Here is a 23,992-nt window from a genome sequence, read left to right on the forward strand (position 1 = left end):
CACTTCAGGCTCCTGCACCCCAATGCTCCAAGTCCTGGATGCTCCCGATTGCTGTGCCCAACAGCAGAGCAGGACAGCACAGATCTGATGCTTTTAACAGATGCCAGGAAGGATTTTCAGGACAAACATCACTGGTGGGAGCGTCCTTCACACCTAACCAGCCCCCCTGCTTGTCTGCTGAGCTGAAGTCAGAAGCAGCAGCTGATGTTTGGATGTGTTTGAGCTGCAGAGTGCAGGGACAGGAGCGCCCAGGGCCCTTCTGCAGAGGAGCTGCAAATCCCAGTTCAAGGCCGATTGGTCTAAACCAATTCCACCAGTTTAGACTCCAGGCAGGGTGTCTGTGCTGATAACCAGGCTGTGTGATAGAGGCACACCTGACACTTCAAGCAAAAAACAACCCAAGCCTTAAATTTGGATATTTATTTCTTAGGATCAATAAATGACAAAATAAAATACCATACAGTACAAAGGCTATATCAGGAATTAACCATTTCAGTACACTTTGATCAGTAAATACAGTATCAATAATAGCATGTTACACCGAAAGAGTGTTTCCCATTGCCATACAGGAGGATTCCACACCCTCTTCTTTCCCTTTGTCACAGAAAGTATCACAAAGTAGACACTGACACACTTTTAACATTCATTTTTTTTCCCCATTGAGCAACAGGCCACAAAAAAATAAAGCACATCAACATTTTGTATCTCAGAATAAAATAAAAATAAAAAGGTGCACTTCAAAAATATTTGCCATAAATACAATATGTGCAGGACTATCAGGTGGCACAGCTGGGGAAGGACTCTGGACCACAAAGCCAGGACACAGCATCATGAAATTTTGGATCAGCAATTTCTACTTTTTAAGCAAATCCAGACTGAGAACAGGAAGAGTGGGTGAGCTGTGATATGTGAAGAACCAGACAGAGCTCCAGCAGACACAGCTTTGGTTAAAGAGTCACCAAAACCACAGCCAGGAGGACACTGGGCTGACACAGCACACCCAGGGCTGCTTCACTGGATGCTGGAAATGCAAAGGTGCTGCTATTGCTGTGTTCACAGCACGTGCCCTGCCAACCCTCCTGGCTGATTTCCCATTGAGTTCTCTCCTCGCTGAAGTGAGGCCTCATGCACCGTGCAAAGAAAGACAAGCTCAGCAGAGCATTCCTGCGCTGATGGACTGGCCTGTGGTGAGACCGGCCTGTCTGGGGGAAATTTCCGAATAGCAAAATGACTTTATAAGCCTGATTTCACACTCTGCTAAGCTGATGGCTCTGGAAAGGGCACTCTGAAGAGAAACAAAGCCTCAAAATAACGTTTGAAGGGGTCACTTGGTGGACTCTCTTCAGAATGGAATTTCTCAGAATCCATCTGGCAGCACTTCACATCTGCGGGCTCCACAGATTTTAGTCTTTTTTTAGTCAAAACAAACAGTTCCAAACACAGGGAATTTGCATAGATGAGCAGAGGCCCCAGCACTCACCTCTGCTTTGGTGAAGAGTGCAGCCAAAGCAGGGACACAATGAATGGGAGTTCTTGTTCTGTCTAATGGCAAAAGCCATTCACACCAGATTAAATTAAAAAACCTCGTTGAGTTAGCAGTTCAATCATTGTTGAAAGGCATCTAAAGAACCGTTTCTCTGGTAAATATGGGGCAGTTTGTACCTTTTTCTTCTCTACTGTATCAGCTTTCCTTTACAAGGCCGGGTTGGACAGGGCTTGGAGCAACCTGGTCTAGGGAAAGGTGTCCCTGCCCACAGCAGGGTTTGGAACTGGGTTTGGGTGCTTTTAAGGTCCCTTCCAACCCAAACTGTGCAGTGATTCTCTGGAAATCATGAAACCATCTGGTTTGCAATCAGCTATCCTCACTTCTTTGAGCTCAAGGGAACCACACCTCTGAGCTGAACACAGCAAAATCAGGTGATGATGGAAGAGAGGATAAACCAGCTGTAACTTACACTGCTCAGCCCAAGGTTGTCAGATTTGGCCAGTGGAAGAGGTAGCTTTGAGCTGCAATCTCAGATTAAGGCCATGGACCCAGGTCTGCTTTTCTGTCAAACTGCAGGAACAGAGCTGTAGAAGTCAGCAAACCACCTGGGTAAATCCCCCAAATCCCCCCAGCTCTTCAGCACTCGAGCGGCCCAAGAAACACTGTGGAAAGAGTTTATGAGAAGTTCCCTTTTACTCCAGCTTTTTCCTGCTGTCATATCAAACCAAAAATAAACCTGCCAGTTTCTCTGAGCTGTGATCAAATATTCTGTAAGCTGCCTGTGTATCTCAGTAGTGAAAATCTAAACCAAGCATCTTATGTGAAAGAACAATTTTTGTACAGTGTCTTCCAAGATAATCAAGAACATTTCAGCAGGTTTGGTGTTGAACAAGTGTAGTAATAATGTTTAATATTTCAAAGCAAATGAGACATGCAGGGTGTTAAATGGTAATGAAAGTCAAAGCAATGCAGTTACAGCTTCCCTGGGAGGTTACAGAGAGCTCCTCCCAGCTGCTGGCTGTATTTAGAGGTGAAGTAAAAAAATGTGGGTAATCCAGAAACATTTGGAGTGTCTTGCCTGGAAGGCCAATGTTAAATGTGTGACATCAAGACTCCTCTTTCTCTCAAGGCAGATTTTTTCCCCTCTCCTGTTCATGGCACCTGATTTTGCCACTAGGCAGATGAGCAGGTCTTCTTCTTCCAACCTGCCCAAGCATTTCACACACACCATACACACAAAATACTTGCTTTTTTCACAGATTTCCTTCTGAAGAGATCAGTCTCCCTTATTCCTCTTTGTTTCAATTTATTTATTTGTGTGCCACTACCTGTTTTCTTTGTCAAAAAGGAGTCAACAGTCCACGAGCAACAAAAGTGCTTGGTCAAATATAATCTCTGCCCTCTGCTTGGTACAACCAGGGCAAGAAATCACAAGAAGGCATGACAGAACAGAGCTTGCAGTTTGGCTGAGTCAGAAGGAACTGAAGCCCCCTGACTTTTATTTTGAGCCCTTTCTTTTGCAGGGTTTCTGTACTAGGCATTAAAATCACCTCCCATCCCTGGCAGGTGTGGCTGATGGGCTGCCATGGTGGCCAGCTGGGTATAGGTTCTAAATGACAAAATAAAATACCACACAGGTTCTAAATGCCCCAAAAGTTGTCACTCATCACCAAAACCTCACAGCAAATGCCCCCAGATGGGTGTTTCCTCTTTGTGCTGAGCCTAACAGGACCTAAACCACAAGTCCAGCAAGCTGGACTCAGTGATTCTTGTGAGTCTCTTGAGCTTGACCTGTTCTGTGACTCTGTGATGCAACATCTGCAGCAGGAGATGTCACCAGTGGTCCTGGTCTCCATCACTGTGTGGCCCTCACTTGGGCCAGCCCTCACCTCTAGCACTGTGGCTCCAGCTGGGGACCACAGGTGCTCATTTGCTGAAGGGTGACATGGGCAAAGCCCAGAAAGCCAAGCTGAGCTGACTCTTCTGCTTTGTCACCTTTCAGAGGCAAGTCCTGCTCTCCTGATGACATGTGGTGCGAAAGGGGACACCAGGTCACCACCAGCACAGGGTGATTGGTCAGCTCCAGGTTTGTGCAGGTCACTAAAGCCCTTCAGCTTGTCCCAGAGCCCTGTTATTTCAGTACTAAAGGCTCTGGAGCAATTTGTTATATCATATAAGGGGGCTGTTAGAGGTGGAACCATATGGGAGAAAAGCTCAAGCTCTCCTTACCTCCTCTCTTAAATTTCAAAGAGAATTTTCAGGTCTTGTTTCTGTTCCTCTGGCTTGTTAAAAGAAAGTGGGTTTAGAGCAAAGACTCCCTAGTTTAGAGTTTCTTATGCTCTGCATTTGAACTATGTAAATATTAGGGACACAGATAGGTGTGCCAATGGTTCTGGTAGCAAAAAGTAATAGAAGAAAAGGTAGAACAAGAGGACCTGGTGCCTACAGCTGCTATATATGAGATGTCAGCCTTGTGGAAATGGCAAGGAAACAAGTAAAACTGGAATAAGAATGGGAAAAATCTGAAGGTCCCACAGAACTGGGGCAGATTGCTCTTATCTCAGCAGCCTGGAGCCCTCATGAGCTCAGAGTTTTCTCAACTCTTAATGCAAGCCAGCAAACTGTTCTCCCTGGTAAAAAATAGGATTTGGCTGTATGGCAAAAGGAAGATTTTTCCATTTCTGTTCATTTTCAGCGCTCCATCTGGGCACAGCCTCTGCATTCTTGACTTTGCCAGAGACTCTGCTGCAGTGGTGCCAAAGCCAGGCACTGTGGATGCCCTAAAGCCAAAGGTGACACCTCTCCCCAGGCCACAGCCACCCCAGCCTAGGTAAGGCATCATCTGTTCTTATTTAATTTCAAGGAGCCAGAGAGGCTCTCTTGAGCACCTCAGTCATATTCCTCACAATGGAGATATATTTCTAAAATAACCACCTGGCTCCCTGAGTTTTCACTCCTCGTTCATTGAACATCCCACAGATGAGCATATCCATTCTCCAAGACCATCCCTTTCTGTTCAAACTTCTTTCTCCTCATCAAACTCTCTGCTTGGTGCCACCAGGAGATGTGATCTCAAACCCTTGGATGTGGACACGGCATCTCTGCACTGAGAAAAGGATGAAATGCAGAACAGTTTGGCCTAAGTTGAACACATTTTGGCTTCCCAGTTAACACCACATCTGGATTTATGCCAGACTGAAGTTACAATACATGTAGACATTACTCACAAGAGGCAAGGCCAATGCTTGAAAATAACCTCAAAGTTACTGGCAGAACAAAGCCTATTTTTTCCAACAAAAACGACTTTGCTAAACACATTTGTGTTAGGTGAATTTGGAGACCATGCATGAAAGTCACAGAGGCCTCTCTCAAGTTTTGACTCCACGATGAATTGTGTTCCTCCTCCTCCTCCTTTGGCTTCAGTACGTAGTTTCCCTTGTGACCTGGCTGGAAAATGTGTGGTTGCTGGAGATGCTGTTGGATTTCCTGGTGAAGGCCAGTCGTTTCTTCTTCTTCCTCCATGGCAGGCACAGGATGGTGAGCGTGGAGAGGAAGATCTGGCGGAAGTTTGCCGACACCAGGTTGTAGAGGATGGGGTTGATTGCTGAGCTGACGTAGAAGAGGACATTTGTCAGCATGTAGAAGTAGTGGTAGAAGTTGTAAAGGAAACTGGAAGAACAGATGAAAGAGAAAAATCTGAGTGTGAAGAACTCAAAGTCACAAGGCTGAGAGAAACATGAGCTGCTTTCCAGCTAACCTTCCTAGGCTGCAAACATGAGCTCACCACAGGTGCCTGGGCCACCGCAACCCATCTGCATCTCCAACTGGAACTGGTCAAACATGGACCAGATGCCTCTGTGAAGACACTGCCCCACTCACCAGCAGTTAGAGGCTTAGTTAAGCCCTGGATCCAGACAAGATATTTACCTCATGCACTCATTTTTCTTTGGAAGCAGTCATTCTGGAACCCGAGAAGCCAGATGGAAATTCGCTTCTGTGTCGTACATACACATTAGCTTGACTTTTTTGGCTGCAGTTCTGATCTACAGAGGTTGCAGAAGAGCCAAAATCCAGGAACAGATGCAGCTCTCTCCTTCCTCTGGCAGTGAGAGCAGCATCAGCTCATTCAACGGGTCCCTGGGTTGGGATTTGTCCATAATGTGGGACAGCATTTCCTGTTCTGGGGGCAAGCTGATGATAGCATACTTCTGAAACACATCCTAACCACCACAATTTAATGTTTTCAATTAGAACTGGTTGAAAATGTTTTATTGTCTTTTATGCTTTTGGCTATATCTTTCCTTGGGCCAACTGAGAACAACAGCCCTGAGCTGGTAAAGCATTTATAAACACCGCGGATCTCATTTTCAGGAAGATGTTCCTCAGAATCATTTATCTTGGTGAAAATTGCAGATCTGTTTTTCTAGTCCGAGCAGTGTCTAACAAAAGATAAATAGAGGAGTGCTGGACTATGTTGCCCATCTCTCCACACCCCTCAGCACTGCCAAGGACTGCATGGCCCATCCAGTTCTTACAGAGTTTCTCTGTGTAGTTATGAAGAATTAATACTGGAAAAATTTCTTTTCTTCAGGGGCAGGGTACATGTGTTTATAAATGAACATGCCAAGCTGCTGCAAACTCTTGGTTAGCCACCAGACTGATAGTTCACTATCATTTTGTAAATTCAGTGTTTTCCTAAAATTAATCATGGTTTTAAAAAGAAGAAAAAAATATTATGTGAACATAGCCACAATGCATAAATTCCCACTAAATGCAGACAGACTTCTCTAAACCTTTTGCTCAAAGCAAGTGCAGTCATTACATAATTGAACAGTGCCTTAAGTGCTTTTCATAAGAAAGCAAAGGAGAAACAAGAATTTGTCCCAGTGTGCGCCTAGAGCTCTGTTTTCATGACTGAAGATAGATTTTGGATTTTACAGTGGCTGGATCCACAATCCCATTCAGCAGATTGCTATATCCTAATTTAATATATTTCCAGTCTGGAATTGATAGAATTTTAGTTTTTTATTGTTGTTCTGCTTTTTGGTATTGTAGATTTTTTTTCCTTTCCCTTGAAAGAAACATTCCTGGTCTCAGGGAGAACAGGGATGTAGCATCATGGGAGGAGACACAAGAGAGCATCCCTTGGCATCTCAGCCTTCCTCAGTGTGTGTCCCCAGACAGCATTAGCTCTTAATGACATATTTAAAAACAATAATTAGTCTGGTGGCTGCTTTGCTGGAGAGCCTGGCCTGGTGCCTCAGAAAGGAGCAGGGGATGCCTTTGCACATCTGTGAGCAGTGTCCGTGCAATTATCCGGAATTCTCTGACAATCTGGACATTTCCTAATCAGCAGCAACTGCTGGCATTTCATTTTGATCCACTCCCTGCAAAACCCAGTGAATAACCTGGCCCAGCCTCAGTAAATAGCACTGGCATTGCCCACCTGTGCCATCTCCCCTGTCAGGGAGGAAATGTGGCCTCGTGGAGCTGAATTGTGTGCTGACAGGAGCTGCTGCATCTTAGGGCTGGGGATCAATATCTCTGGCACAGAGACTGAAATCCACTCTGGGTGTACCAACCCCCCTGTCCAACTGTCATTTCATCAAGGGCTGCCAGACTGAAGCCTGTGCTTGCAGCCCTCAGGAGGAGGAGGAGGAGGGGGAGGAGGAGGGGCTGATGATGCCTTTTGGTTCAAAATAATGCTTCCTGAGGGATTTAGGTAAAACAAAATTCTTAATTTCCCTGGCAAACACTGAGACATCCAAAAGAAAAAACAAACCAAAACAGTAATTTGGTTTTTGTGATGGAGTTCACAGGGGTCTTAGGATGAGGGAAGAGAGGAGAATGTTGACTCCATGTTTCAGAAGGCTTGATTTATTATTTTATGATATATATTATATTAAAACTATACTAAAAGAACAGAAGAAAGGATTTCATCAGAAGGCTAGCTAAGAATAGAAAAGGAATGATAACAAAAGCTTGTGACTGACCGAGACAGTTTGGACAGTTGGACTGTGATTGGCCATTAATTAGAAACAACCACATGAGACCAATCCCAGATGCACCTGTTGCATTCCACAGCAGCAGATAACCATTGGCTACATTTTGTTCCTGAGGCCTCTCAGCTTCTCAGGAGAAAAAAATCCTAAGGAAAGGATTTTCCATAAAAGATGTCTGTGACAGGTTTTGAGACTTGAACCTCTCGGCTGGAGAGCACCTTTGTTCCCAGATCCCCACCTCCACCTCCACACCTGGTTTGCCCTGGCATCCCCAGCCCCAGCCTGAGCCCTCAGCCTGTCCTGGCATGGGGGGACCATGTCCCCAAACTGTGACTCACTCTGTCCAGTGGCTGGAGGGGACATAGCAGAACATGAGGCGCCGTATGTGGTAAGGGAGCCAGCAGACCACGAAGGCAATCACCACAGCACCTGCAAGGCAGGAAAAAAAGACTTAACTTTGTGAGCAACTCTCCATCAGGCTGAAAAAGGGACCTGTCTGCTTGGATTTAATTGCTGTAACTGTTTTCCTGCAGCCCCACTTGTTCTTGTGTTGCTGTAGTGCAAAGAATTGATAACCCTGAGGGACAAGCAGCCTGGAAATGTCTGTAAAAACAAGCAAAACAGAAGTAACAGAGAACATCACTAAGCACTGGGGCAGGGACATGAGGAGCAGCAGAAGGTACAGATGAAGCACTGGCCATGCCTAGTTCCTGGCTCAAAGGAAACTCTGTTTGTATCTGTGTTTCACGCCCTTGTGGCACAGGGTATTTTGTCATGTGTTCACAGAGACAGCTGGTGTATGTTTTCCATCCAGGTAGACAGGGAGCCAGGCCCACTCTAATCCCATTAGTTTGTTACTACTGGAGCCACTGGCCACAGTGCTGAGCATCATTAAACTGCTCTTTCTAGTGGCAGGGCTCATCCTTTTGTTCTACATTTGTGCCATACCTGAGATTACAACGTGTTTGGGTCTGGACTTTGTCATAATAAAAATGATCAATTAAAGGGTAAGCAGAGAAAGACACTGTTGCTTTTTTCCTTTCCAGATTCTGAGGGACGTCAGACAATTGAAAATAAAATGCAACAACTCTGAGGCATAAAAGTGCTCTTGATAGAGTGCAGTTGTCAGTCTGGATTAAAAAGCAGATCTATCAGGCAATCGAGAGAAAGATTTGTTTCTTTTGTAATACGTGTTTCAACTTCTGTATGGAGCAGCAGGATTCTGGCAGAATCCTAGCAGGAAATAAGGAAATCTCAGTTAAAACGTAACACAATAAAAGGCAAGAAGAATATAAAAACTAAATAAAATAATTAAGTTATTTTTGGTCCCAAATTTGCTCTACAGACAACAGGGACACATCACTCTTGTCCTTTATGTGACCTGTAAGGGGCTGGGAAGCAGCAAAGCTCTGCTCCAGAGTAAGGTACCACAAGTGCAATCTGAATTTGGCACGTGGAACCAAAGGCTGGGGGTTTTCTGCCTTGGGATTGAAAATATTTATGTGGATATGTCCCAAACCCAGACGCTGTCATCCCACAGGGACCAGGCTGTAGCTCAAGATGTGTTTCCTCTTGGATAATGCAGTCCAGGAGGAATAAGTCTAGCTGTGGCTGCATCTCCCCATCACTGATGCTTAGCAAAGAGGCACAGGAGAGCAGAAATTAGAAAATCCCTGGTGTCCAGCTCCCTACTCACACCCTACTCCAACTCCATGAGCCTCCCTCTCTCATTAAACACACAGCTAACAGGGGAGAAGGTTCTATTCCATGATGCATGACAGCACCTTCCAGGAATGCTACAAAAGCCATTTATCCAATAAAGATTTAAGCAACTGAAGGGACATGTTTTGGAAAGAAGGCTAGAGGGTCTGTTTTTATTCTCTTGTCCAAGTGAATTCATTTTTTCAAACTGTTTTTTGGCTGCTCTGTGGCCACAGTGGTCACAGATGTAAGTCATCACCAGACAGCCTGCAGCCCTTCGGATGCCATCAAGTGAATGAATCTGACCTGTGTCTGATCCTTCCCTGAAGAGCTTTGATGGGACTTTGGCAGGAGACCCTGCATGATGTGTGGCACAGGAGAGGTGGGACATCCCCTGGGAGCTCGGTGGGAGCGTGGCTGCCTGCCTTGCCCCTTCACATTTCTGCTTTGGCTTCCTCCAGAAATCCATTTCTCTGCTGGATGGGCTTTTGGTTTGCCCTGGATGGAGCAGCCCCCCTGTGATTCTCCAGGAGATCCCTCCCAGGGGCTGCAGGAGAAGCAAAACTCTCCAGCCTCTCCTCCTACACCCGTCAGCCTCGGGCTGAGGGGAACGAGCCAACACCACAGCTCCAGCCCATCTGCTCTCCCAGTCCTGCACAGCATTAGCTGCACTTTCAGGCTGCAAAAGCAACTTCCCAGATGCCTCCAAACACAGGTTCATTCAGGCACATCTTAATTTTTGCAGAAACCTCCACACTCTGGCACTTCTCAGCTGCTCACCCCTGTGTGCAGCTCTTTAGGAACGGCGGGATCCAGATTCTTTCCACAGCCAATTATAAGAATCTCACACATCTGCTTGTTAAATTTACCAACACGTTAAATGAAAGTGGTTTTCTCCTGGTAGATGATCTCTGCTTCTTCTGCTGCTCAGGCAATGCTGTGCCAAATAATATGGATCTATAGTAACAAAAACACATATTGAGAGAAGTATCTGCTTAACATCAGCAATTAAGTAATCTGTGATAATTCTGTAATATCACACGCAATCACTCTACAATTAAATCTCTATTAAACATGTGAAGTGCACTGGAGACACTTGTGGTCTGATTTGGAAGTCCCAGCTGGGTGACACACTGTGCAGTTCTGTGCTGCACAGATTAGGAGATCCCGACCTGAATTTGTCCCCCTTAATCCGTATGTTTTCATTTTGTCACACAAGGGATCAGGCAGATTTAGGGTGGCAATCCTGCCCTCCTGGCTCCTCTCCCCTGGGAGGAATATGAAACATGAGACTGTGTTTACTTTCACCTAATACAGAATGAAAATTCCCTTTTCTCCCAGATACCTGGTTCCTTTTCCTGCTGTTTTGTTCTGCCTGTCAAAATGGTTGAGCTGTAAGACAGATCCTGGGCATGCTGTCTGCCAAAATGAATTTTTATTGTTGTTATGAGCTCCTAGGATATGTTCTTCATCATCAAAAACCTGACACATGGGTTCCTTTGGTGAAGTAAGAAGGAGCAGGTCAGCCTGCTGGAGCTGAGCACTGCAGGGGAAGGGTTTGACTCAATATGTGATGGGGTCACTGTCCAGGATGGTCTTTGTGAGGTTGGAGATTTCCTGCCTTTATTTTTTGAACTAAAAATAAACCAGACACATCCCTCACTTCTAATTAATTCAATAAGGTTCTAATAGGAGCAGAGCTGCTCCATGAGCTTCTGATATTTCCCATAATTGAGCAAATGAGGTGCCAAACCTCAAGGCTGGGAAGTGGATGTGGGACCCCAGCAAGATGATCCCAGTGTGCCAGGGGTGGCAGGGAATGATCCTTCCACCAATGTATGCCCTCATTTCCCTTCTAAATCAAACTCCCAATTTAAATGTGTATTAAACCATGAATTATTACATCCTGTGTTTTTCTATTTTGTCTTATAATGGCTCTTTTCTCTGCCTGTTTGAACTGCATGCCAAGGAAGAAGGGGAGAGGAAGGAGGAGTGGCAGAGGACGAGCCCTGGTTTGTTTTTCCTTCAGGAAGTCCTGCAGAGAGAAACATCAATTCTGACTGACATCTTTTTCATTGTGAGGAGATTTAAACGGTGCCAGTCTCTGCTCTCAGACTCAACTGGACATGGCAGCAATCCTGGAAGTTAAATTTTATTGAATCACACTGAGGGTTTCATTTTGCCTTGTGTGTACCCTGGGCTAAGGCCTGGGCCTGCCCCGCTCCAGGAGCTCCTCTGGGTTAGCGTGTGCACAGGGCAGGGCACCATGAGTGGGGAGGCCATAGTTTGGCTGGTTTGGCTGAGCTCAGGAGTGGGCTCAGGAGGGGTTTGCAGCCCCCATGCCCTGGTGGGGCCATGTGAGGTTCACAGTGACTCAGAGCCCTGGGAGAGTGACGGGTGAGGAGCCGCAGCTCTGACTCACCCGGAGCTGCTGCGGCACAAAGCTGGGCTGGGCTGGCGTTCTCCTCCTCCTCCTCCTCCTCACTTCATCTCCTCCAGCCCCTCTGGGATGCTGAGTCACAGCCCTGCAGCCCCAGGGTGGCCCTGGGCGAGGGTATCCCTCTGTCCTGTCCTCCTTTCTCCAGGAGAGGCAGAAAAGGGATGCTGCTCCTCCCTGCTGCTGCTAAGGCCTCCAGAGAGGCTCGGGTCCATCCTCCCTTGATAGTTTTGTCCAGGCTATTTCAATTTATTTCTTTTTCTCTGCACTTGAAGGGGATCTGAGCCACATACAGATGTGGAGCAGCACGGTGGAATTCCCGAGCAAAGGCAGGAGCTGTCTGGGGAGGCGTTGGCACCCATGAACAACAGCTCTCAGCTTTTTGTGTGCTTCAGACTCATCCCCAACACTGCCCAGGGGGTGCACACCCACAGCTGGTACTAATGAGGTGTACAGAAGGTTATCAGGGTGGTTTTTGGAGAAACAATCCTTGTATATCCCAGCCTCCTGGGCTTATGTACTTATTTAGTTGATACCATTATAAGAGAAGCTCTCCCAAAGAGCTGCTTGATCTGAGAGGTGGTGAAAGCTGGGCCAGTGCAGGCACAGCTGGCACTGCCTCCTTCAGCCTCGAGGTGCTGTTTATATTAACACGATGCTCTACCTGACAGGCTCTTGGCAATATTTATATCAGCAGGCCCCAAAGTAGGGGTTGCAGGAGCCCAGTAAAATTAAAACTACTTATGCTGGTATTTGGGTCATAAGGCTGTGGAATAAAGGATTTCCATAAAAGTCAGTAACAATCAGCAGGGTTTGGGGACCACCAGCATGAACCAGGAGTACTCAAAGAAGAAACTGGGAGTAACAGTGAGCTTGAGAAGTCCTCAGCTCCTTTAAACACCACTGAAAGCACACAACATTTGCTGGATACAATCCCCTAATTCTCCTGAACGTATGATCAAAAAAAACCCAAGTTCTTCTTTATTAGTGAAAGTGAGACAGCACGGAGAATGGAAAAACCTTTTGGCATTCAAAATCAACATATTTCACCCAGACTATATTCTCCAGTCCTGATTTTAATGACTTCAGATGACAGATTTGAAAATAGAGGTGAATTCCTTCCCCAACTCACGCCAGTGGTTAAATCATCCCCTGGCACCTGTTCCATCCATAAGGGGCAAGGCAGAAAATACAGATTAAAGCTGGCCCATGGACAAGCACTAGCAAGCAGCACAGCACTGCTGTCCCAGTGCATACTGGGGTCTCTTCCCAAGTTTCCTTCTAAGGTAATTATTCTTTTGGAAATTAGAGAAGAGGTTGCTTGATTCCATTTAAACTTCATTCATGACATTTCCCCTGGGGATGTCTGGATTTTTGGAGGAGAAGAAAAAAGGAAGAGAATTTCCTCTTTGAAAGGTAAAGAAGGGATTGCATTTTATCCTCACCACGTTCAAGTCTCTTTCTACTTGGTGAGATCCGGTGTAACCTGAACTGGCTTCCTCTGCAGCCCTTTCCTCTTTCCTCTCCAGTTTTGAGGTTCACATATCCCTTGTTCCTCCCAGAACAGTTTCTGCTCATCAAAGGGACCCTGGAGCTGTATTCACTACATGCTTCCACACTGACTAAAGCCCTGGCCTGACTTCATGTTTAGAATCACATTAGTTAACTTTTTAAACACTCACACTGTCACAGCTTAACACCTGGAGAATCTGCTGTGAGGGCATGGCCAATGCTGGAGTTTTCTGCAGAGATGCAGCCACAAGAACCTGCAATTGCTGCAGGAATGCTGTGCCAGGCCAAGCAAAGGGACAGACACATCTTGGGAGAGGGGAAAAAAGAGACTCCATGCCCCAAGAGGTGCAGCCACCCCTGGTTTTGCTCCTTGGAGGGTGTTCATGGAGCACTCTGATGCTGCTCATTTTATCTCACTTGGCAGGCTGCAAAGCAAACCTACAACTACAAACATCTCTGGGAAATATATACAATTGCTAAATAGGTAATTTATCCTCCCAAATTTCAGTGTGACACTTCAGCTGTTAAAATCAGCTTCCACTCAAGCTTAATGCCGCAGGGGTTTTGCTGAACTCCACTTGGAGTTGCTCAGACTTTTTATTAGAGATACAAACTGCCGTGAATTTTGTTCCTTTCTTGAAAAGAAATGATTCATGAACAAATAAATCTGCTTTCCTTAGAATACAGGAATTATGAAATACAACTGTTTAAGGAGTTTTAGACTGGTGCTCTTCTGTGTATTGTGGCTGCAAAGTATGAGCTATTCCTGTCTGTAGGCTGGTTAAAGTAAATCTCATGGCAATATTCTCCTCCTGAGATGAATAACTCAGACTTGGAGCATTGGTGAGGAGAAATGAATGGACTCTTTAAAGTGTTTGTTCAGAAGGGGAATTATTAATGCACAAATTAATGAAATACATGGATACATCATTAATTCTTGGCCTTTTTATTGTATTACTAGATGAAATATAGAGGCCTCAATAATTTAAAAATTCACAGATGTTCAGTAAAAAATGCATCTTGACTTCACTTGCTAAGAGGCATTTTACTGAAGCATCACCCAGCCAGCTGTGGGAGACTGAAGGATATTCTTTTAATTGGCTAAACCTTTAAGTGCTTTATAATTGCTTTCACTAAGCAGCTTCAGTGACAGAGCAAACGCTACCTGGAACTGATTACATTTTAATAGGCTTAGCCAATGTCCCCCGTGCAAAGCCTCCCCTTGATGTCCATCAATTTGTCTCAGTGTCATTATCAGAGCTCAGCTGTGCCATCCAGTAACTCCTGCCTCCCTTCCATCCACGTGGGAATGGTCTGACAGGCAGCCAGGAGCTGCTGAGGGCTGCCTGGAGGAGAAGGGGCTGCAGGCAGGGGTATTGGTGGGAGTATCAGCCCATGTCACCAAACTGCCCCCTTTCCAAAAGACATTTTGGCTGATCAGGGCTTTCATCCTGAGCCAAGCTCAAATACACTCTGATTTTTGAGCAGTAGAGAGAATTGGGGTTGGTCAGCCTGGGGCTGTTCAGTGCCTAAAGGAGCTCCAAGCAGGCTGGAGAGGGACTTGGGACAAGGGCCTGGAGTTACAGTACAGGGGGATGGCATTAAAGTGAAAGAAGGAAGGGTTAGACTGGATATTAAGAAGAAATTCTTCCCTGTGAGGGTGGGCAGGCCCTGGCACAGGGAAGCTGTGGCTGCCCCTGGATCCCTGGAAGTGCCCAAGGCCAGGTTGGATGGGGCTTGGAGCAGCCTGGGACAGTGGAAATTGTCCCTGCCATGGCAGGGGTGGAATGAGATGAGCTTTAAGGTCCCTTCCAACCCAAACCATTCCATGATTCTATGATTGTTCTGGTGTGTGTGTGTGTGTGTGTGTGCATGTGAGTATTTAAGGTTATTTAGAATTTTATCAAGTGATTGGCATATCAGGCTGTGCAATCAGAAAATGTTCATACTTCTGTGAAGCATCACACAGCTTTGGGAGACTCAGCATTCCAGGGCTCCAGCATAGCCAAGGAATAGCAACACCAACTGCGGGTGTTTAATGGAAGGAATTGGATGGGTGAAGGAGGGTGTGCAATCTCTTGGTGGAAGGTATTTTTAACAACAGGCCTGGTTGCCCTGATATCTTCAATAAAAAAGCTGGGAAGCTGTGAGTGCCTGGAGCCCTCTGAATTTGAATCCTCACACCTGGTGAGCTCTGGCAGCAGAGAGGGAATTGCAATCAGGAATCTCTTGCTTACTGACTTAATGAGTTGGCTCCCAGGCAAGAGGCCTGACACATCCCTTGATCCTGATCACCCTCATTATTTTGTACATGACCACAGTCAGACAGAGCCAAGAAAACACACAAATGCTACCAAAAGGGAGGAAAACACTGTTGTGGATGTTTTGAATGAGGCTGTTAGCCTGGCCACTTTTAGCTCTTATTTCAATGTAAACAAATACTTAATCCCAGTACATTTGGAGCAGGGAAGTTTTTTGCTGCTCTGATCTTACCCAACAGCCCTGCACACCATGAACCACAAAAAATTGTTTTCTAAGCACTGCTTTTACAAGTTCTGAAACATTTCACCCTTAGACCTAAATCAGCCTTCTCTGTACCTCAGGCCAAAGTTCACTTTTGGAAATGGAAAATTCTTCACCCCCATGAAGCTCTGATACTCTGCCAGCAGTTTTATAAGGGGGGACAAGTGTCATTTTTCTTTTCTTCCATAAATGAGCCCAGACTCTGTTCATGATTTTGGCTGTCATGGATGCCAGGATAAATCATGTGAATCCTTGTGTATTCTTTGCTACTTTTCAGACAGCTCAGAGACCTGGGTTATCAAAATGTAACTCATGAGGAACAGGTGACAAAAGAGTGAACCAAGCACCTCCAGTAATAAAAGAAAAAAAAATTTGTATCTGAAAAAACTGAAATGCACAGGATTTAACTCCCATTTTCTGGATAAAGAGAGCATTTCTGCATTGTGGAGTGAATCACAGACAAAAGTAAGGGAGGATTTTTTTATTTGCTGGATCTTCCTCAGCACAGAAATGCAGCAAACAGCTGCCCTCTCATTGCCTTCCCAGCAGGGAGGGGAGCTCAGTGTTGCTGCTGGGCTGGCCCTGAGGGGATGCCTGGAATATCTGGGCATCCCTGCACAGGGAGCCCCCATGGTGCCACATCTGACCCACTTTTGAACCCCCTCAGTCTCCAGACTGAAACCCTCACTTTTGCCAAATATTCTCAGCTTTTGCAGTACACAGCAAACCCAAAAATTTGCCTGGAGAAGAAAAAAGAGGAAGCAGAAGAAGATGAAAAAGAAAATTACGCTTATTGTTCAGAAAGTGAAGGGTTGTTTTTCAGTGCCTCAGAGGAGATGTGGACCTGTGGGTGAGGGGTGCACTTCCTCCAGTGCTGAGAAATGCCAGATGTAAATTTAGGTTTCTCTGCTATTATTCATGAAGAGCTCTCTCTTCTTGATGATCAAAGAGGATACAATACTAAAAGGAGAGAGAGGGAGAGGTGTGTGAGGTGCTGTAGTAGAGTGAGGAAAGGCAGCTTCTCACTTCGTGGCAGCAGACAGAAGTGTTAAAAACCAGAAAGGGATAGCAAGGAGCAGGGTCCTCGTAGGCTCCGTGGGGAAGCGAGGCTCCCTCCTCACCCACCCCTGGGTAACAGTTCATTGGGTGCAGAGACAGTAAACAAACACAGTCCAACGAGGTAATTGTGGGGAATTTAATGTCCCCTCTGTCTTTCTTTCCTTTTTCTCAGTGGGTGTTTTCCAGTTGGGAATGCACACGTGGCTCACCTATGGCACAGGCAAGGAGTGCTGCATGGGATGCATTCCTTGTGAAAAACAGCTGGGAAAGTGTCATGGAGGCTCTTGTGCCTTCTCTAGGGATTTCTCCCATTGAAAATGTGGTCTGAGCCAAAGCATTTCAAATACCGAGATGCCTCATCCCTGGAAGTGTCCAAGGCCAAGCTGGACAGGGCTTGGAGCAACCTGGGATAGTGAAAGGTGTCCCTGCCTGTGGCAAGGGTTTGGGACTAGGTGAACTTAAAGGTCCCTGCCAACCCAAACCCTTCTAAAAACACCAGAACATCAGAAAGTTTTCTGCTAACAAATTCTCCCCATCTCGTGTTTGAATCACTATGGGCACCCTTTGTTAGATATTTTGGGTGCTATTTTTGAGCAGCTTTTGCCTTATCCTCTCTAAGGTTAAGCTACCAGATTCTTTGGTCTTTTCCTCAGTTTATTTAATCAAGATATCCACTACTCTGCAGTACAGCTCAATTCCTGAGTGCAGGATCTTTTATTCAAGCTCTGTCTGAACCAGAGCTATGCAGAAAAAGGGAAGTAATGAAACAACACAAGCAAGGCTTAAATTGCTGTCGACTAAATCATTAAAATGCTGGGTTGGTTTTGCTTTTCTAGAGTGAGCAGGTCTGCTCCTTAGCTTTGCAAACCAATGAGAGGAATAGTGGATTTATCTTTACAAACAAGCTGTGGGTCTGCTGGTAGATAAAACCAGCACTGGGAGATAAAAGAAACAATGGGAAGGATTCCACTGGTTGATGAATGGAATAAGATATTTGCTTTTACAAATAAACTTTAGGTTTGCTGATAAATGAAATTAGACATTGAAAGATGAAAGAAACAATGGAGAAGAAAAACCCCTCAATTCAGTAAGAATTAAAAATGAAAAGGGAGGGTTATACATTAGAGGGGAATCTTTGGGATCAGGTATTCTGGGAAGTCTGAACCACTCAAGTACCTCAGCCAATGGGGAAAGAGAGAGGGAAATTGGAATAAATAGGGAAGCTGTGTCCTCCAAAAATCTGAGAGATCCCAGGGGAATGCCCCATGGCCTCTCCCTTTATTTGAATAAAATAAAAGGACTCCTCTGTGTCCTTTTTGGACATAACCTCTGGTGTTTGTGGATTAATTTTCCTAACACCAACAAGCAAAGACAAAAGGAGAGGGCGTTTTGGGCTCAAGTGTTTTCCAATTCCCACCTGTTCCTCTTGCAGTCCCATCTCTTTATTCCCCGGGGGAAGGCCATACTCACGCAGGACCCTCACGCCGTGCTTCAGGGCTTGCACTCTGCTGGGCTCCATGGACATGCTGAGCATGGTCTGCTGCCCACCAATGGTGCACACCTGGTTCTCCTGGGCCGCCTGCCTGAACATCACCAGCAGCTGGTTGGCGATGATGGTGTTGAGCACCGAGATGACGACCATGGGGAACATGAAGGAGATGAAGGTGTTCACCTGCAGGGGAGGGATGGGGCACAGTCAGGGAGAGGAGCAGCAGAGCGGGAGGTTGGGTTTTATTTCTCAAAGCAACAGAGGAGCAGCCTGCAGTGGAAAGCTTTCCCTCCTCTTACTCAGCTGGTTTTGGAGGTTTGTGGTACAGAGGGAGAACTCAAACGCTGCTGACGCAGGTTCGTTCATGTCAGTGAACACCCAAAAAAGGCAAGATCATTCATGTCTAATCTGTTCAGATCGTTCATGTATTTTCCCCTTTTCAGTGCAGTTCATTGCCAGAAATGTCTTGTCTGAAACATGCCATTGATCTTTTCATCTCACAACCAGCAGGATGCTGCTTAGCTCTCATCATGCATAGCATGACTTCTAAATAACAGTGTGTTATTGTCTTTTTCCTGCATTATGAGCCCTCCTTGAGATCTTTTTAACTATCTTTTTTTTTGTCTTGTGTCCTTTCCTTGTGGATTTAATGACAGTGTTTTGTTACCTCATAACTACGTTAAATAAACCTTGTGCCTTAAAGGATTAAAATTGATCAGAATAAACAAGTGGAAATTGTAATGTTTTTAGTACAAATTATTTGATTACTACAGTTTTGATAAAATTAAATGGAGGATCAAATTAAGCAGTGATTGAATCAAGTGGAAGTCACAGTTCATGTCAAATGCAAGGCTTTTGGGCTGTTTAAAAACCCCGGTGGAACTGAGCTTAGCAAAGTGCAGCCCAGGGAAACAGAGGCATGTGTAAGGCTTGTCTGCTCATCTGCCATGTGGGATGGGAGCTGCTCTGCAGAGCCCCAGAGCTCATCCTCTCTGCTGGGTGGCACAGGAGGAGACTCAGCACATCAATCAGCTGAGTGTGGAACAAATGAAAAGCCCTTCAAGTTTTTAGAATTTCAAAATATTGACAAGAATTGAACGGTGCTGCAAATCGCTGTGGAAGCAATTGTGTTAGAAATGATAAAATGACAAAAAGATGGAACTGTGAAACTCAAGAGGGAATTTGCTCTCAAGTGGGAGGGCTCCAAGGTAGGCCAGCTTCTTCCCTAGGCAGGAACTTATCTTTCACCTCAGTGATGCAGGACACAGAACAACCCTGCACTCCAATCCAGCGCCAGGTCCCTGTGCACGTTGCAAAGCCTCACCTAGAGACAGGCGCTCCATCTGCTGGGATGGAGATATCCCCTCTCTACCCACCCACCCCTCTGGACCATCACCACGGTGGGCAGGGTACCCTGTGCACCCCGTGCCTGGTGCAGACCTGTGGCCTCTGCGCTCTGGGGGGATTCAGAAATGCTGGAGGTGAATGGGAATCACCCAACCACACCCCCAAGATGCTGCAGGGCATCCGTAAAAGAAAGGAGCAGCACATAAGCACAAGGGAGCAGAGGCACATCAGAAACACTTCATTTGCTTTGTCCATAGATCTGAAGCAGAAACTCCTCTCCTGGTGAAGACAAGCTTTGTGGTTGTCGCCCAGGTTTTCTTTGGATGGATCAAGCCTCTGCACAACTTGGTGCTCCGGAGCTCAATGTGTTAAGCAAAAGCACCAGCTGGGTTCTGTCTCTCTCCCGCATGGTGAGAACATCCTCTCCCGTTGATGCTGGTAATAACAACAGAGCTCCTCTGCGGACCGAGCGAATTCCTAGATACACCCCACCACTACAAGCTGCTAATGGCCTCTTTTATTAAGTATAAAGCAGTTTTCTATGCTTCTAAAAGATCTCACAGCCTCGTGTATATAAAAAGAGTTATCTTCAGGGGTTGCCTCCACAGGCTAAGACAGATCATTCAGCAGTAAGGACCAACTATTTAACCCTTGCACTGCAGCCAGGCTGAGCTGGAGCACATGGGGGGAAATGATTGCTCAGATTTACCAGGTCAGACTGAGACATGAACCCTGTAGATCCTCACTCCAATTTCTGTGGCTTTAGCTGCAGAATGCCCTTCCTCTTCCCCACTGCTGAACAATGTCTGCACGTCAGCAAAATGCACCACTTAACTCTGGAAATGTTTCACTCTGTCACCTGAGATTCAGGATTTATTGGTTTTCATTCTAAAATTTTGCCCTAGCTGTAAATTACACTTGCCTGATATAATTTTGCAGAATTCTAAAGGTCTTTTCCAAGCTGTCTTAAAAGCCTTGATTCATTCCATAGTTGCATTGTGAAGTCTTTTAAAGAGCTTATGAAATTGGCTAGAATAGCATTGACTTTCCCTTTTAGGAATTGTTATGATAAAAGTGGGAATATTGCATAGTTTCCATCAAAGGCTATATTTAAAGATTTTTTCCCAGCCTTGATTTGTAGCAAAACTCTCATAGATTAAAAAAAATAAATTAAAAAAATCAATATTTTCCCCAGTAGCAGAATGTTTTAATTTGTTGAAAGAATTATGAATTATTTGCAAACATAAAGTCCCAAAGTACATAAGGGCGAGAAAAGCCAATTTTCCTAAGAAAACCATTTAAATTCCCTGTTTTTCTGTCAAGCTGCTTGCTGGGAGCCCAGCACACTGTGCACATCAGTGCAGCAACACTTCATTTTCAGGTGACTTTGCACACTGCTGGAGCTGGTGCCTCCAACAACTTCTCAAAGTCAGTGGAAAATTTCCCACTTGCTCAAGAGGAGCTGGCCTGGGGTCCCAGGACTACATACTCGAAAGTTCAGGAGCAGGAAGACTTTTGGAGGTGATTAATGGGATTTTTTACAGTGTCTCCAACATCAGTGGCCACTTTGGAAAAAGATGGGGTTTGGATCCCTACTAGAAGACAAAACTTTTTTTGTTAGATACATCTGAAGGCAAGGGGGGTAAAATTTATGAGTATTACACCTGCTTATGGGTCACCTTTGCTCCCAGCAAAACTCCATAACCTGAGCCACCTGCAGCTGGCTGTTCCCATGGTCCATTAGCACAAGATTTTGGACAGGCACAGAAAAAATGAGTTAGATCTTGGAGAACTGGTTAAAAGTAAACACATTGGGCTAAAGGCTCTTCTGGACATTCAGTGGCAAATTCAACACTGTAAGTATTTATGATCAAAACAGCCAAGAATCAGAACCACTCACAACATTTTAATTGAAAGAGTTTTGATGAGAAAATAGAAAATGTTCCAATACTGAGAACATAAAAGATGAACACAGGTCTTGTGTTTTCCCTCATGCCTTTTTTCCAGATAAGTAAATAAAATGCCCCAAAGCCAGTGAAGCAAGAAATGCTGGTCCCAGCAGCAGCAGCACAGTGTGGTGCATCCCATGGAGCAGCAGCAGGAGCAAGGCCCCTGGAGTGGGCAAGGGGGCCAGCTGAGATGAAGGGACAATTTTAACCCTGGGTTATGACAGGGGTTTTGTGTCAGAGATGAGAGATGTTCCCTTGTAGCCTGATGAGTGAGGTGAGAGCAGAGCCAATCCTTGCTCTCTGTCAGCTCAGCCTCTCCAGGGACACAGCCCCTTCCAGCACTGAGCTGGGATGCCCAAACAGATTTTCTCCCTTTCTTTCCAGGGCTGAGGGAAGGACAATTGAAATGGAGAGAAGTGTGGATGATGAGGAGCTGGGAAAACCTCATTTGTACCCACTAAGTTTCTGTCATAGCTCATTTCCCCGTGCACACCTGGGGAATGCTGTGAGATGGCTGCAGCCTCCCTGTGTTCTGCTGGGGAGGATTCTCAGTGCAGAGACTCCTGGGGAAATGGGTGAGAAACCCCAAAGGAGCTGAAAACTGACTCAGGAGGAGATTTGTCCTTGCTGGTTTCCTGGAAGTGACGAGGGAGAGGGCTGAGGATGCAGCACATCATTTGATTTGTGGTTTTGAGCAGATCTATTAAACCACAGAGCCACACTTTAACAATATACCACATTCTGGTTCACCTCATTTCCAATGGAAATGGAAAGTAAATTATCCTCCCCCTGACTGTGGAGGCAGTATTGTTAGCATATGTCAATCAGGGAAGCACATTCTGCTACAACAACATTTGGCTGCCAAAAAATCTTATTTGACTAATGTACTTTACAAAATTACTGGTTATCTCACTCGGTAGCCAGAATTAGCATTTTTTTAACCAGCCAGTAGATAATTTCAGCCATTAATAAGCACAGTACTGCATTCCAGGATACAGCAATCTGTGCAAGACAAAGCAGGGCAGGGGAAGGTACATCGTGTTGGGATGCCAAAGGGAGCATTTGGCAATGGCGCTCGTGTTTGATCTTCACAGGATGTGTCTGATGAAAAAAAAAACATCCACAGGGGTTTTTTTCCCCCACAGTAAATAAATAACCATGTAATTAACCCCACCTTTACATTAGCTCTCCAGCTTTCCATGCCAAGTGTCTCAGGATTGTCAGGTAAATGCCATTCCTTAGCTGCAGCAGGACAGGGGAGGTCAGTGTTTGTGAGTGATAGGAGAAAATAACCCTGCTTTTGGAGCTAGTCACTGGCATAGAGAAAAGCATGGAAGCTGGACAACTGCAGCCTAGTAAGGGAATTTATCTCCTCTGGAATTTTTTGAGGGGAACAGTACTGCAATGTGTTGGCTCTGGTCCTTGCCTTGGATCAGGGCATCCTGGTGTGGGAGCACAAATGCTGGGTAAAGAGGAATCTCTGGCCAAGTGCCAAAGCCTGTGTGTGTATCTGGAGCTCTACCAGTGCATTTGAGCTCGACCTTTGCAGGCTGCCAGGTTTATCTGGGGCAGGTTTGCCTGTCACACTTCATTTCGGGCAGCTGCTCTCTCCAGAGCCCTGACAGCGTGGCAGGGGTGACACAGCTGTCACCCTTGCACAGAGGCTGGCTGCTGACCGGGCTGGGGGGCACTCTGTGCCCTCTGCAGACACTTTTGGTGGGGATGGTGGAATCCTGCATCCCTGCAGGGCTCCCTCACAGCACCACAGTGACACAAACCCCACTGAGCTCAGGTGTGTGAAATAACCCTCGCTTTTCCTCCCAAAGAGGCACAGGATGCAAATATCTGTGTAGATCCAGGATATAATAGCCCATTAGCTTAATGAATAATCAAAGAAAAGATACCAAAACCCAGCTATTATTTTTCTCTTTGAAGCACCTTGATAATTGGCCACAAAAGCCTCTGTTTATTACATCCTGATATATCCCGTGCCTCTTCTGCCCAGCTAGAGGTCAGTACACATTGCACACACGTTATCCAAGGTAACAGAGTGTGGCTGTGTGAATTGCTCTGATCTCACCTCAAAGAGCTGCCCTGTCCACCCCCTGGAGCTGCAGGAGCTCAGAGAGGCTGAGGAGCACCTTCCCTTGTGCCTCGGGGAGACCTTTTCAAACTCGCTGAGTATCAAGCCCCAGACATTTCAAAGAAAGGTTACAGTGATGGAAAATGTGTAGCCTCCAGTCACAGGTATTGATGTCAAATTGTATGATCAGCTCTGGGTTAAGAGGCAGAGCCTGAAGCCAGGACACAGGGGGTGGATGGCAGTGACAAGCAGCTGAAGCTCAGGAGCTGGGGCAGTGATGAGAGTGTGAGCATGAGCACAGACACGAGCAGGACAGCCAGAGTTTTTCATCCAGGGGGAAAAAATCCCCAAGAAAAGCCTGGAACACAGGCTCATCCTGTCCAATGCATTGCTGATTAAATAAC

The 23,992-nt window shown here is 45.8% G+C and overlaps 1 protein-coding gene across 1 annotated transcript in view; it reads right to left on the minus strand.

Annotated features, from left to right (window-relative positions):
- Positions 1-405: 405 nt before the first annotated feature.
- NTSR1 (neurotensin receptor 1) overlaps positions 406-23,992 on the minus strand; it is a 55,787-nt gene continuing 32,200 nt past the window's right edge. The window contains exons 2-4 of the mRNA XM_036395610.1: positions 18,191-18,392; positions 7,827-7,917; positions 406-5,155 (exon numbers count right to left, since the gene is read on the minus strand). Of these exons, the coding sequence (XP_036251503.1) occupies positions 4,906-5,155; positions 7,827-7,917; positions 18,191-18,392 (543 nt within the window). The 3' untranslated portion in view covers positions 406-4,905. The remainder of the gene's footprint in view (positions 5,156-7,826; positions 7,918-18,190; positions 18,393-23,992) is intronic.

The sequence above is a fragment of the Molothrus ater genome, chromosome 17 (genome assembly GCF_012460135.2).
Source record: "Molothrus ater isolate BHLD 08-10-18 breed brown headed cowbird chromosome 17, BPBGC_Mater_1.1, whole genome shotgun sequence".
Taxonomy (NCBI): Eukaryota; Metazoa; Chordata; class Aves; order Passeriformes; family Icteridae; genus Molothrus; species Molothrus ater.